Source organism: Aspergillus clavatus, genomic scaffold (genome assembly GCF_000002715.2).
Source record: "Aspergillus clavatus NRRL 1 1099423829792 genomic scaffold, whole genome shotgun sequence".
Lineage (NCBI taxonomy): Eukaryota > Fungi > Ascomycota > Eurotiomycetes > Eurotiales > Aspergillaceae > Aspergillus > Aspergillus clavatus.
In genome coordinates this window covers 566,159-578,385 of record NW_001517107.1, presented here as the reverse complement: position 1 = coordinate 578,385, position 12,227 = coordinate 566,159, and the positions used below count along the sequence as shown (strand labels likewise).

The window sequence follows — 12,227 nt, the reverse complement described above, 5'->3', positions numbered from 1 at the left end:
TTAGTGCAAAATTCAAAAACTTGTTGATGTCACCCATGTTTCCACGCGAGAGCGGGTTCATTTAATTTCCCGATGATCTACCACACTTCCTTAGACACATTGCAGGGGCCAGGAATGTTCTCTAGACTGGGGTGCTGCACTCTGTCTGCATCGCATTAGAAAGAGTCCTCTCGTAGAAACCGGAGTATATATCGAGAGATTAATTAATCTACGCACTACAGCCACCTGGGGAACGGGAATTTCATCAAATGATCAATTCAATCGTATTTAGTCAGATAGATCCTTCCTCGCCACGGGCCTGCGAGTCTGGTTGAGTAGGAAATCTTCGACTAGCCTGTTCCTCGACGACAATGAGCTGGTATCTGCTACATGCCGGTGGCGTCAGCCAGGAAGTCATGCCACGACAATTGAGAGAATTTCCTTTGATCAAAATTGAAGGTTGAAACACTTGGTTCCCGGGGTCGAGCATTCCATGTATTTCCAAGTTCAGGTACAGACTCCGTAGTCTGTCCTCCGTCCATGGTTGGATTCCTCGGAAGGAGGCTGCACCGCCGCTCAGGCCCGGTCGATTGGTATGTTACGGAGGGTTGAGGGCGTTTTATATAGATTGTATGGACTGATTCTTGCATTATTTGCATGGGGATTGCTTCGACAGCACTCCGGTCCACGGTAGGACAGCACAAACGTTGATAGATCCATGTATTATTCTTTAACTCCAAGAGGGTAAGCCCCCGTCCCAGACCCATCCTAACCCCAACCAGCTTAGAAATGTCTCATGGAATTCGTCGATTGATCGGCAATTGGCCAATCAGCCGGGGGACTAGCCAAGATCTATATTTGCTATATTGGGCATAGCGGTGCTGCAGTGTATGCAGTGCTCAAAATTCAAAATTCAATAATAAAGAACGGTGGCAGACTTAGAACTTAGCAGGTCTCACTATCAAATTTTCTTCCCACTTCGCAGTCCCAATCCAGGGGGCCAATAACCAGCAATATCTATCTAGATACTCGAGATGCAATAATCTAACCTTCGCGACTCCTTGTAGTAGAGCACCACAACGCAAATGGTGGGTCTCTTGGCCACTGTTCAGTGTTCGCAGTCATTCTTGCTACCTGTTTGAGCAATCCATCCTTATCCACCAGGTCACATCCCTTCCTCCCTTGGCCACTATGCAGGCGCACGAAAGAGAGCTATGTCACTTTTAGGAGATGATTGGCATGGGTTAATCTGATCGATATCAACTCTCCTGCAGTCCAGATCCACGCAATGCTCTTGTTGGCCTGTTCTCCCCAATAGTTGCTTTTCTGCCCTGCAAGGCCCTATACCCTGGCCCTTTTAGCGACCTCCTCTCCTTCTGTCCAGCTGGTCCCAGAGCCATAACCATCTTTAATGTAGCGTCAATGCCCCCCTTGAAAAGGCAGGCCAGGCCCTTGAAAAGACAGGCCAGGCTCTCTCAGGCCAGTAGTCGATACGCTGTTGGCACCGGATCTTGCTATGCCTGTTCAGCGACCACTCCGGAGGTCACGGCTTCAATACTCCCTATGTAGTGACCAACCGATGGAGGTAAGTGATCTCTTGATCGTTATGATCCCGTCCCTATCTCATCCGTGAGAGGAATAAACCAAAAAAGAAAGGAGGAAAAAGACATTATCGCTCATTACCTTCCCCCGTCTCAGTGCTCTAAGACTCGTCTACCATGTGATGGATGTCGGCGCCATCGTCTCTCCTCGCGCTATGGTGATAAACTCCCTTCGAACGAGCTCCGACGACAATCCAACCCGCGTCCTCACAAACATACCCCTCCCAAGCCAAAAGCCTCTTTACCCTCGTCTTCTTCCGATTCGGACTCGTCCTGCTCGCCTTCTCCTCCCGACACGCATTATCCCATTCCGGCGAGTTCCTCCACATCACAATCACCCGAACCAGGCTCCTCCCAGACCAACCAGGACGAAGAAAGCAAAGCTTCCACGACGTGCCCCGGTGTTGCGGATCTGAGCATCGAAGACCAACTTTGGGACAATTGGTGTGCGTCTACCGAACGGTCTCTCACCCAAAGTCAGAGCAAGGATCGACGATGGCAGGCCATCATTCGTCGCGAATCCGCCCAATATCCTGCTCTCCGGCACAGTACCCTCGCTTTGTCCGCCCTTGAACTTGCATCCACCTGTGAGGCTGGCACTCCGGAACAAAAGCGTCATCGACAGGCTGCTGGTAGCCATTACGCCCAGGCCACAGAGACAACTCCCTCCATCTCCGGGCCCAATGCAGTGTTCTCCGCTGCAAGCATTCTTTTCTTGTGCGACCTCGCATCCTCTACGCTGGCCGGAGAGGGTTCCGGCTCTCTGTCACTGTCTCATCGCAATCAGACACCAGTGTCTCCCAAGGAGGATCATGTACCATGCGGCTCACCGGTAGAATTGTTGCTCGATATCTTTGAGACGGCTCGCTCCTTGCTCACCAACCTGGATATCCTCGACCACGTCGAAACCGGGGACCTGGAAGATCTCTTCACACAGCGCGACCCCTATCATGAGCTCCCCAACACTTATACCCTCACCATCCTGTCAATGCGCAACCTGAATGCCGTCCTCGCCAAAAAGGACCCATCGCACGCCACTGGCGTGTATACTGATACAATCGCCAGACTAGATAATTCACTCGAGATGCTCACCAAAGGCGGCGACCCAATGATGATTGCCCTGCGCTGGATGTATCGCATCCCCTCCGAGTATCTGGCATTTGTCCGCGACAAGCAACCCCTGGCACTGATCATTCTTGCCCACTACTGCGCGGTACTACACCATCTGCGCGACCGGTGGTGGATGGGAAATTTAGGGACTCGATTGTTGAAGGAGATCTGTCAACTCGTGGGCCCGGACCGGCTGGGTTCGCTTCTGTGGGCCACGGACATCGTGGGTATTCCCATATGAGGGATAGTAGATTGACGCCATATGCGTATGGGCAGTGTTTTCTCGCATACCAGCTTGCTACCTGTTTCGTGGAGAGTCCATCGGTTGCCTACCCATGATACCCAGTCGCAAATATGTCAATGCAGCTTTCCCTTGGGCCGTTTTCCTCTAAAAGATTGATTGATTCATTGAAAGATGACGGATTCAAATTCTGTCCTGTCATGATATGTAGAGTCATAGAGAACAGGCTGGGCTGTATCTCTGGTGTATACTACCTTTCCTTTGCCGATCAGAGAATTGCATGGCAGAGCATACACCTATTTCTTCTTCGGTTCTTGACACCCATGTTCGATAAACAACAAATAGAACTGAATGAACGGACCCTTGACATGGTTCGATGTGCATCAATTACGCTTACGCCGGTCCTAGCCAGACTTGGGTTGAATGTGATTCTTATATATGATAGGGCTGGCCAAGGAAGAGGGACCATCACTCGCATAAGCTGATCCGGCGGATGATGCGAGACGTGGGTTCTTTGTCGGAGTAATGTACACACCAACAGGCCTCGCTTTTCCTTTGTATCATGGAGAGTTTTGGATGGTGCAATCGCTGCTGAACTGTGGCGCCAACCTGCTAGATGAAGAATCCCGAGGCACCACGACATGGCCAGTGGTAGGCCGAGAGGAACAGGTGATACCACAGAGCCGGAGATAGCAATCAACGGGTAAACATTCGGTCAAGAGGAAGAGAATTTGGAGTCTCTAACTCTCATACAATCAGTCCCCGATACCTGATAACGCTCAAAATGTTCGCATTGGCTTGCGCCGCTGATTCGGCTTCTGTAGAGCTGTCACACTACGTTGATCACATCCAACAATCTACGGTTCGAGAGGGGTAGGAAGCGGCATATATGCTTCAAATGACGAATTTCTATTAAACAAATCAAATGACTGGTGAATGGGAGACGGTAGTTGTGGATGGCATCATGATCATCCACGAAGCACGCCATCCCGCAATAGTCCTCTGCATGGGAGATAGACCTTCGAATCAACACATAAAATGGGCCGGAAGTCTCACGATTCTATAAGATCCATCGAGTAAATTGTTCTTTTCGATTAAACATGACTCAAGACATTCCGCCCGCGACAGACCCTACTGTCTACGATGCCTACAAGCAAAAGTGGGCTTCTCTTCCAGACTCCGCGGAAGCATGGATTACCAGAGCTCGAGAAGTGGGCGAGGTTCTTGCTCAGGATGCAGCCCAGAGAGATCAGGATAACAAGTCGCCTAACGCAGAGGTTGCCCTGCTGAAGCATTCAGGGCTACTGAAACTTTTGGGCCTGAAGAAGTATGGTGGCGGCGAGCAGCCCTGGGCAGTAGGATTCAAGGCAATCCGAGAAGTGGCCAAGTTCGATGGGTAAGAGGGCTCATCATCCTCGGCGTTGAACGGTAGCTCATTGTAAAACTTCAGGTCGATTGGGATGCTGCTCGGTTATCACCTGTTGTGGTCAACGATAGGCAACGTCGTGGGCACGGCAGAGCGACTGGATGAGTTGATCATCTCCAACAATTACTTTGTCGGCGGCGCAGTCAACCCCCGGGATAATGACTTGAAGATTACTGCCGATGGTGATTCAATCATCTTCACTGGCTTCAAGCACTTCAACACTGGGGGCGCTGTCTCCGATCTCACGGTCCTAGAAGGCGTGCTGGACGGAACACAAGATCATATCTTTGCCGTTGTGAGAACGAAACAACCGGGCATACAATTTGCCTACAACTGGAAGAACATTGGCCTGCGCTTGACGGAATCAGGAAGTGTTAAGATTGAGAATGTGCGGACATCGTGGACTGATGCGCTTGGTTGGGACGCAACAACCAAGAGGCCCATCGCTGAGGTTCTGACGATTCCATTCGGCTCTTTACTTTTGCCAACGTGAGTCTTCAAAGCAGGGGTATAAATAATTCTCTCTGACAGACCTAGAATCCAACTTGTCTTCAGCAACTTCTACCTTGGCATCGCCGTCGGCGCATTGGAGTTCGCAGCCAAGTATACCACAACCTCGACCAGAGCATGGCCATTTGGTGGCGACAACAAAGAGTCCGCCACCGATGAGTTTTACATTCTCGAGCGATATGGAAACTTCTTCGCGCATTTACGCGCCGCCGAAGCACTGGCTGACCGAGCCGACGATCAGCTCTCGGCCCTATATGCGCGCCATTCGAGCAATCGCGCTGAGTTGACGGCGGAGGAGCGTGGAGAGGTTGCCGAATGGGTGGCCAGTGTCAAGGTCGTGACTACCGATGTTGGCCTCAAGGTCACGTCCGGCGTCTTCGAGGTGACCGGAGCGCGAGCAACGTCGCTAAAGGTAGGACTGGATCGGTTCTGGAGGGATATCCGGACACACACGCTCCATGATCCTGTGGCGTATAAGAACCGGGAGCTGGGTAGATATGTGCTGCTGCATGAAGTACCAGAGCCTACCTGGTACACTTAGAGGCCGTCAATTCTAATAATCGATTTAGCAATCTGTTTTATGATAGTCTGTAAGTCTGGATCCTAGTTGTCCCTGAGGTTCTGACTGTCAACGCGTCGTTTCCACGCAAGATACTGTCGTGGTGTAAATACGTATCACCAATGAGCGACCAGTCCCTTCCATTTGGCTGGAGAATAAACGGCAAACTCCCCCAAAGAAGCACTACAACTTGATCCCCGGGCTGCATCAATTGTGGTCCCAGCCTCACAAGTCCGGAGCATGTTCGATACATTCGTCGATTGCGCGAATAGAGCCAGGTCGGATGAAGATATGCATGTGCCTCTCCGGGTAGCTCGGCCAACTGTGCCTCGGGGGCAAGGTCACGGTAAGGAGATGTCTGAGCGGGAGGATGACTCTGTAACCATGCGAGGATGTTGCTCTTCAGTTGTCGAGGGAGGCCATCCCAGGAATCGAGTCTATTCTTGCTGGAGAAATGGATGCTTCAACAGTCCGGTCGCTGTCTTTCGCTCCTAGGGGAGCTATGAAAGCATCATCTTTGCCAACGATAAGAAATTTTCTCTCTCGATCTCATCTAACAATGAGACAGTATCCTGGAGCTTTTGATGTGCAGTCAAGTCATTGTACAGGAGTTTGCCTATCAAGACCTATCAGAAAGGTGGCTGTTGGAGAGCTGCCCAAACGGGGTAGAAACATTTCGAAATCACAAATACGATATGGCCGTATATTCTGCTATAAGATGGGTATAGATTGAAAAGATATCACAGGCGTCAGTAGGACGATATCTCCCTATAAAAACAGAAAATCAACGTGTCCGGGTTGCTAGCCATTGCACAAGTCAAACCTAGGCATTTTTCCAGGCTCTCTGGCACAAAGTCAAGAGATATCCGTCTGGGTCTTTGATCGTCACTCCCCATTTCTCCCAGTACTCATTAGGATGTTGGACCCTCCGCCCACCCGCTTCAATTAATCTTTCAACGACGACAGGGTCAATCGATCCATCCACATAAATAACCAGTAGATCCTCTTCGGTTGGGCGTGGGGGATTCTTGCCCGCTGGATCCAGGACAAGCTCCAGATGCCAGGCCGCATCGGGCCAGCCCAGCATGAGCAATTCGTGTCCTCCCTCGACCTCATGGGCCGGCCCGCTGCGCCACAGAACTTTCAAACCGAGACCTGTGACATAGAAGCGCTCAGCAGCGACAAAGTCTCTGCAAGGCCGAGCGATGCGGATGTGGGAGGTGGCGGCAGGGAAGCATCCTGATCCTGGTGCTGAGGCGATGGTTGGTTTATCTGGCGTCGGATGGCTAGACATGGTGACCAAAAATATTTCGGACAATGGATTCGGTAGGCTTGCTCGCAATTTCTTTTTGGAGATAGACCAACGGGGGATGCCGTGATAGTTTAATACCTTGACGTGTGCGGACTTGTCCAAAGGGGAATTTGTAAGCTGACCTGGCCAGAATACGAGATGATCAATCAGGACAAGTTGTCTCATTTTCTTGACGAAAGCAGAGAAAGAGGGTAGAAATTTCTCAATTTGATTATACTGAGTGCAAGGATATCAAAAATTGAAAACTACATAACATCATTGGTAGAAGGCCCAACATTCCTCCACCGGTATAATGATTAGAGTACCCTTCCTCCGTAGATCTGTTGTTCTGCCTGCCTGCCACGACGAAGAAGGTCATGCAACGCTGCACTCATGTTAGAAGCCTAGGCTACCGATCGAGACAGCCAGCGTCAGGCCATACCTTCTGGGGGCGTTCCTTGTGATTTGCAAGGCGTCACCGTTCGATAGTCAATCGCTACGGGTGGGATCTCCACCTGTGCCAGACTCCAGTTAATAGAAAGCCACAGCTGCAATCGAACAATTATACCTGATTTTCCCGAAGATCTGTATATAACAGCCCTGCTTTGACCACAATATTAGATAGCTGGTCCTGCAGTTGGAGCGCCTGCGAGGAGACTGAAAATAGCGGCAGGCGGTACTTGGACGATATTAGCTTCCGCCAGCTATACCATCTCACAGTCGTCGCAGGGATGGTATAATTATTACGAGCCAGCCATGTGAGTAGCTCTACATGTGAATATGCCAGAAAGATGCCGTGCTCAACGCACTGCGGACTTTGTCGAGATGCGTTGATCAGTCGGCCGTCAGACTCGGCTCGGGCAGAGTATTCAAGCAGCAGCTTCTGGATGGCTCTTCGGTCCAGTCGGTTGTCACGCAGGTTGTCGGCGACAGTCTGAATCAACGTCGATATGCGCGAGAGAAACACAACAGAGTTTAGGTTATCGCTTTCTTTCAGCTCTGACATCGTGAGTGTCTTCGGTAGTGGGGAAGAAGCCTGAAGTAGGTCGTGATGCACATCATTTTATTAACAGAACGCAGCGGAGGGCGAGATGACGCAGCAATCATATGATATGATCTCTTCGAGCCCTCTTCATTGGTGGATTGAGGCGAACCAAACCGTCCATCGCCATATCCGTCTACGATGCTGACAACTTCCATGGATATGGAAAGCTTATGAGCTTCGGTTCAACCACCACGACCTCAAACAAGATATCTCGAACATAGGAACACCGAGAACAGAACTAAATGAATGCATTTGGCGGGCTGAGTCTAGTCCTATTCCTTATGTCCCTGATATAGTGACTATCCAAAGCTTCCATGGTGAAGGGTCTAGTTGGCATGGTGACAACGCGGGGAAACAATTGGCCAGTGAGCAAACAGTGTTTGAGCAATGAGAGTAAACTATACAGATTGTGGAATCCAATGCATCTGTTTATGAAAATAAATGCCGCGGTATCCTGACCAATACATCTCATCGGTACTCACTGGCCCTGTAATAGTCAAATCTCAAGTTGTTTAGTATGATGGAGCTTGTCAAATTTGACTCTACCGCGCTGGGAAGAGTACCTATTGATTTGATGAGCATAACAGTGACCCCCAGACCGATACTCGCAAAACCCAAGCAAGGCCTGAAGGAGGTCTTGAACTGGTTGAGTTGAGTGATATCGAGCGTCCAGCAGTTGCCGCAGCATTGGCCTTGTCAGCCGTCAACCGCGGTAAAACCCCTCCACGATTGTATAGATTCTTGACCGCACCGGATAAGCACATTCGGTAAGCTGGGTGCTTCTACAATCATTGCTCGAGAATGCTCTAGTTATATTGCGAGGTTACGATGAACTCTAACAACGCCCACAATCAGGATGAAACTGGTAATTCAGCGGAAGGTTCGTCTTCAAGTTTGCCGAATATGCTGTTCGCCGCTGTGTTCAAACGATTGACTGCTTGGGAGGAAAGGACTGGCTTGAGAGAGTGTGAGAGCATTGGTCTTGAGACGAGATCGAGAGGCTACCAGGAAGCCAACTGCTGACTAGCACGTATAGTTCTCATGAATCCTGAGAGGCCCATCTGCGATACTCCACAAAGGGGTCAATGTTGAAGGATCAGAGCCCGCGAGACCAAGACCCTGCTCGGTGGCAATAGATTCATAGATATCGGGCATCATCATCTCCCCAAATATGAGGTTGGCTGATGTGAGATCCACCTCCCCTGGAAGATGAGACGTGAGTCCTGCTAATTCCCGTCCATGCTCATTTATGCGGTCATTACTGAGCAGATCATTTGACAACCCTGATTGGCCACCTTCGGAGTTTAGTAAGCCCTGTGATAAGGGAGGTGCGACCATCTCGGTGCCTGAAGTGTGATTGTTTGGCGTCGAGGGGGTGATCCGGAGAGTGCTGTGCGACACATCAAGATCGTGGCAAGAAGTGTCCAGCGGCTCATATGGAGAAGTTTGATTAGGGTTTGCATAAGACGATCGTTGTTCTTTGTCTATGACTGTGTTGGGACTTGGCTCACGTCGCCTAGAGTCACTGTTTGTCTTCGCACTGAGAGCAAATTCCATGCCTCTGATAGCGTCAATGCAGGTCTCGGGCCAGCTACTCCTTCTTAAGGAGAGGTTTTCTAGGATGGAGATCCCAAGCTTGGCATTTTTCAAGGCGGCGGAACTAGGGAAATCGCCTTCTGATGCCGCGTACATGATGATGAGGCAAGCCATCCAAACCGCCCAGGTAAACGAGGACCAGCTCAATGGGGATTGACTAGCTCCTGGATTCCTAGTGCCCGTGTCCTCATTCCCTGCCGGTTGAGCTGCTAGGTACTTTTTCAGAGCAGTTAACAGGGACCGCGAAGATTCAATACAGGTCTGCAACGCCGATTTGTAGTCTGGTGAAAATTTCGGTCCAGCCAGTAAGGGTCGGTGCATTGCTATGATAGCCTCGTGCCGATGCACAATGAGGAGGAGGCGGTGGTAGGACGGGAGAGATGGCTCATTTTTTCCCTCCTGATCCACCAGCTCTTCCATAGGAAACACATCATCGTACACATCATTCCACCACTGGGCTAGCTCACCACCCACATATGCAGCCTGGGAGGGATCATCATGGCTATGCATAGTGGATTTGTTTCGGAGTTCCAAAATAAGCCCCCTGACTCGGGAGAATTTCGCCAAATAGGTCAATAGACGCAGATTGACGGGAATAACCTGGACTTGGGGCACTACCGCTGTCTTTTCATGGCGCTCGTTGCCTGGATAGCACACATCGACATCATCATCCTGGATAGTTAGAGGGGTGCCAAGGGCCTGGGAAAGGTAGCGTTCCAAGCAATACACAGACCAGAAGATACGACGTCTCATCTCGACATCTTTGGGACCGAAGCAGGAGTATCGTGCGGGGCAGCGATGGAGGCCTAGATGAAAGACTACTCGAGTGATCAGCCCTCCCAGTCGAGAAGCTGCGTTAAGCCGCAAAAGGGACAGAAGCATGATCTGAACACTCAGAGCTGTCTGAAGTAAAGTGACTGTCGCTGGTTCAAGCAGTAGGCCGTGAATACTCTCCATTGCCTCTTGCGTAGTTCGGTAAACAAGTATAGCGGGCACGAGGTCCGCCGTCATCCTCGAGTGCTGGATCTGGCGTTTGTCGATAGTCGATATAGTGAACACGGACCGTAATATGGCCTGGCTGGTCCGATTCAAAGACTTTAATCCGCTCTCACTCGCCCTTTCCATCATTTCCAGGATATCCGGGGCATGAAGAAAAGGAAACATAGGGTGCCAGTTCTGGAAGTAACTCCGCGACCATCGAACCATGTCTTCGAATGAAAAGCACAAGTCAGGGTCCAATTCCAATTCATTGTTGGAGCACAGCTCTTCCACCTGCCGTGAGTGACTAGCAGATCTCTGCAACTGGTCGTCCTCGCCAGGTACTAGGCCTTCCTTGGTGATTCGTGCCCTATGCAGGTCTGCCGATCGGCGCACAAACGCACTGTGTACTGTCCTGATGAAATGAATTCCACTTGAGCTACCAAGAAAGGTCGCTGAACCATCGCGTTGGGTCTCCCTCATTATCCCGATCTCTCGCGGGGGTCGTGGGGTGCCGGTCGGCTTTGTCTTACGACGTTTCGAAACATGGCCCTCGCGTTCCCAGCCCGAGACACAGCTTTCATCAGGGCCAGTAACGATGGAGAAAGGTGAGGCCATATCCCCTGCAGTTTATCAGAACCATCGTCGGTGTTGTTGATGGTTGAATTCGGCTGTTTGCTGTGTCCACAGACACACACACAGTCACGGGCGATGACTAATCAACTGACACCACTCCCTCCTATCACGTGCTTTCCGGATATATTCAAGTCCGCGGGGAGATCCAACAGTTGGCTGTCACACTTCAACTTCACTGGGTCAACTTTCAGGCAATCCTGGAGGGCTTGGTGAGGACATGTCGTCAGGTTTGTCTCTATCAATTCCGTCCCCACCTCCAAGTGATCTGCGAGATCTACAGCGGTGGGAAAATGGACCTTATGTCTAAGCACAAGATTTAACACAGCTGCTCAGACGCAGATTCAATCAGTCCAATCTCATGTGAGCTCTGCAGACAGAGAAAATGCAAGGTAAATTTGGTTCTCTCCATAGGAAAATACAAGAAACTCACAGCTTGGCAGTGCGATCGCAAACTGTAGGTCAACCATTTCCTACTTGACCGGATGAAGACATCTCAAGTAGGCTGACTTATTCGCATCAGTCCAGTTTGCTTTCAATGTTCGTCGAATCCATCTAAATGCAGTTACCCACAAAGCGGGAAGAGGTATGACTTGGATCGCCTTTCGCTCTTCAACCAGGATGTTGATGGTGTCTGGAAAGAGGTCTGCCACTAGGGTACGTTAACCAGCTGGAGAAAAGGCTTGCAGACACCGAGGTGGCGTTGTTTGAAGCACTCTTGACCTTGCGGTCGATCTCCAACCCGCCCCTCATTGTGGCAACTCGGAAAATAGAAGAAGACGCGAAGCCAAAGTCTACACGGATGGAGGAATGGTCGCAGTATCCTTTGCGAGGGCCAATGGAATTGCAACGGTGGCTAGAATCAATGAGCGACAAATTCACGGTCAATAGTACCAGCACGCATGCACGCTGCCCAGCTGACCCTGTCCAAAGACCCGAATCAAACCGTGGGGAAGCAGACATTTTAGGCAATACACGCCCCCTCTTTCAGACACCGTTGCCTGGACCTCTGGATCTACCTGAGCATACGATTCCGACGAATGCTTCTGTCAGCAGCCAGTCGGACCAACCGTGGACGCCTCCTGGTGTGCGTTTCGATGCTCAGACAGCAAGTAACATGGCCTTTTCCTCTACCGTTCGGCGGAGTATTTTACAGATAAGCCCTCAGACAGATACTGGGCTGTATCCGTGCAATGAGCCTGAGGACTCTGGAAGTGGAAGTAGTCACTCAGAACAGGCACAGCAACTAGTAGATAGA

General features: G+C 50.6%; 4 protein-coding genes across 4 annotated transcripts, besides 1 other annotated feature; 2 read left to right on the top strand and 2 right to left on the bottom strand.

Annotated features, from left to right (window-relative positions):
* Positions 1–1,408: 1,408 nt before the first annotated feature.
* Positions 1,409–1,450: a microsatellite.
* A 45-nt stretch (positions 1,451–1,495) lies between these two features.
* ACLA_044670 (uncharacterized protein) lies at positions 1,496–2,931 on the top strand (the record flags this gene model as incomplete). The annotated part of the gene is made up of 2 exons (XM_001275172.1): positions 1,496–1,564; positions 1,678–2,931. The coding sequence occupies 2 exons, from the start codon at positions 1,496–1,498 to the stop codon at positions 2,929–2,931; spliced, it is 1,323 nt and encodes a 440-aa protein (XP_001275173.1).
* A 1,100-nt stretch (positions 2,932–4,031) lies between these two features.
* Positions 4,032–5,408, top strand: ACLA_044660 (thermophilic desulfurizing enzyme family protein; the record flags this gene model as incomplete). The annotated part of the gene is made up of 3 exons (XM_001275171.1): positions 4,032–4,327; positions 4,382–4,846; positions 4,895–5,408. The coding sequence occupies 3 exons, from the start codon at positions 4,032–4,034 to the stop codon at positions 5,406–5,408; spliced, it is 1,275 nt and encodes a 424-aa protein (XP_001275172.1).
* An 841-nt stretch (positions 5,409–6,249) lies between these two features.
* On the bottom strand, positions 6,250–7,723 carry ACLA_044650 (VOC family protein; the record flags this gene model as incomplete). The annotated part of the gene is made up of 2 exons (XM_001275170.1): positions 6,250–6,712; positions 7,527–7,723. 2 exons carry the CDS (start codon positions 7,721–7,723, stop codon positions 6,250–6,252), a joined length of 660 nt encoding a protein of 219 aa, XP_001275171.1.
* Positions 7,724–8,785: 1,062 nt separating this feature from the next.
* ACLA_044640 (CeGAL family transcription factor) lies at positions 8,786–10,954 on the bottom strand (the record flags this gene model as incomplete). Its single annotated transcript, XM_001275169.1, has 1 exon — positions 8,786–10,954. One exon carries the CDS (start codon positions 10,952–10,954, stop codon positions 8,786–8,788), a length of 2,169 nt encoding a protein of 722 aa, XP_001275170.1.
* Between the last annotated feature and the right edge of the window lie 1,273 nt (positions 10,955–12,227).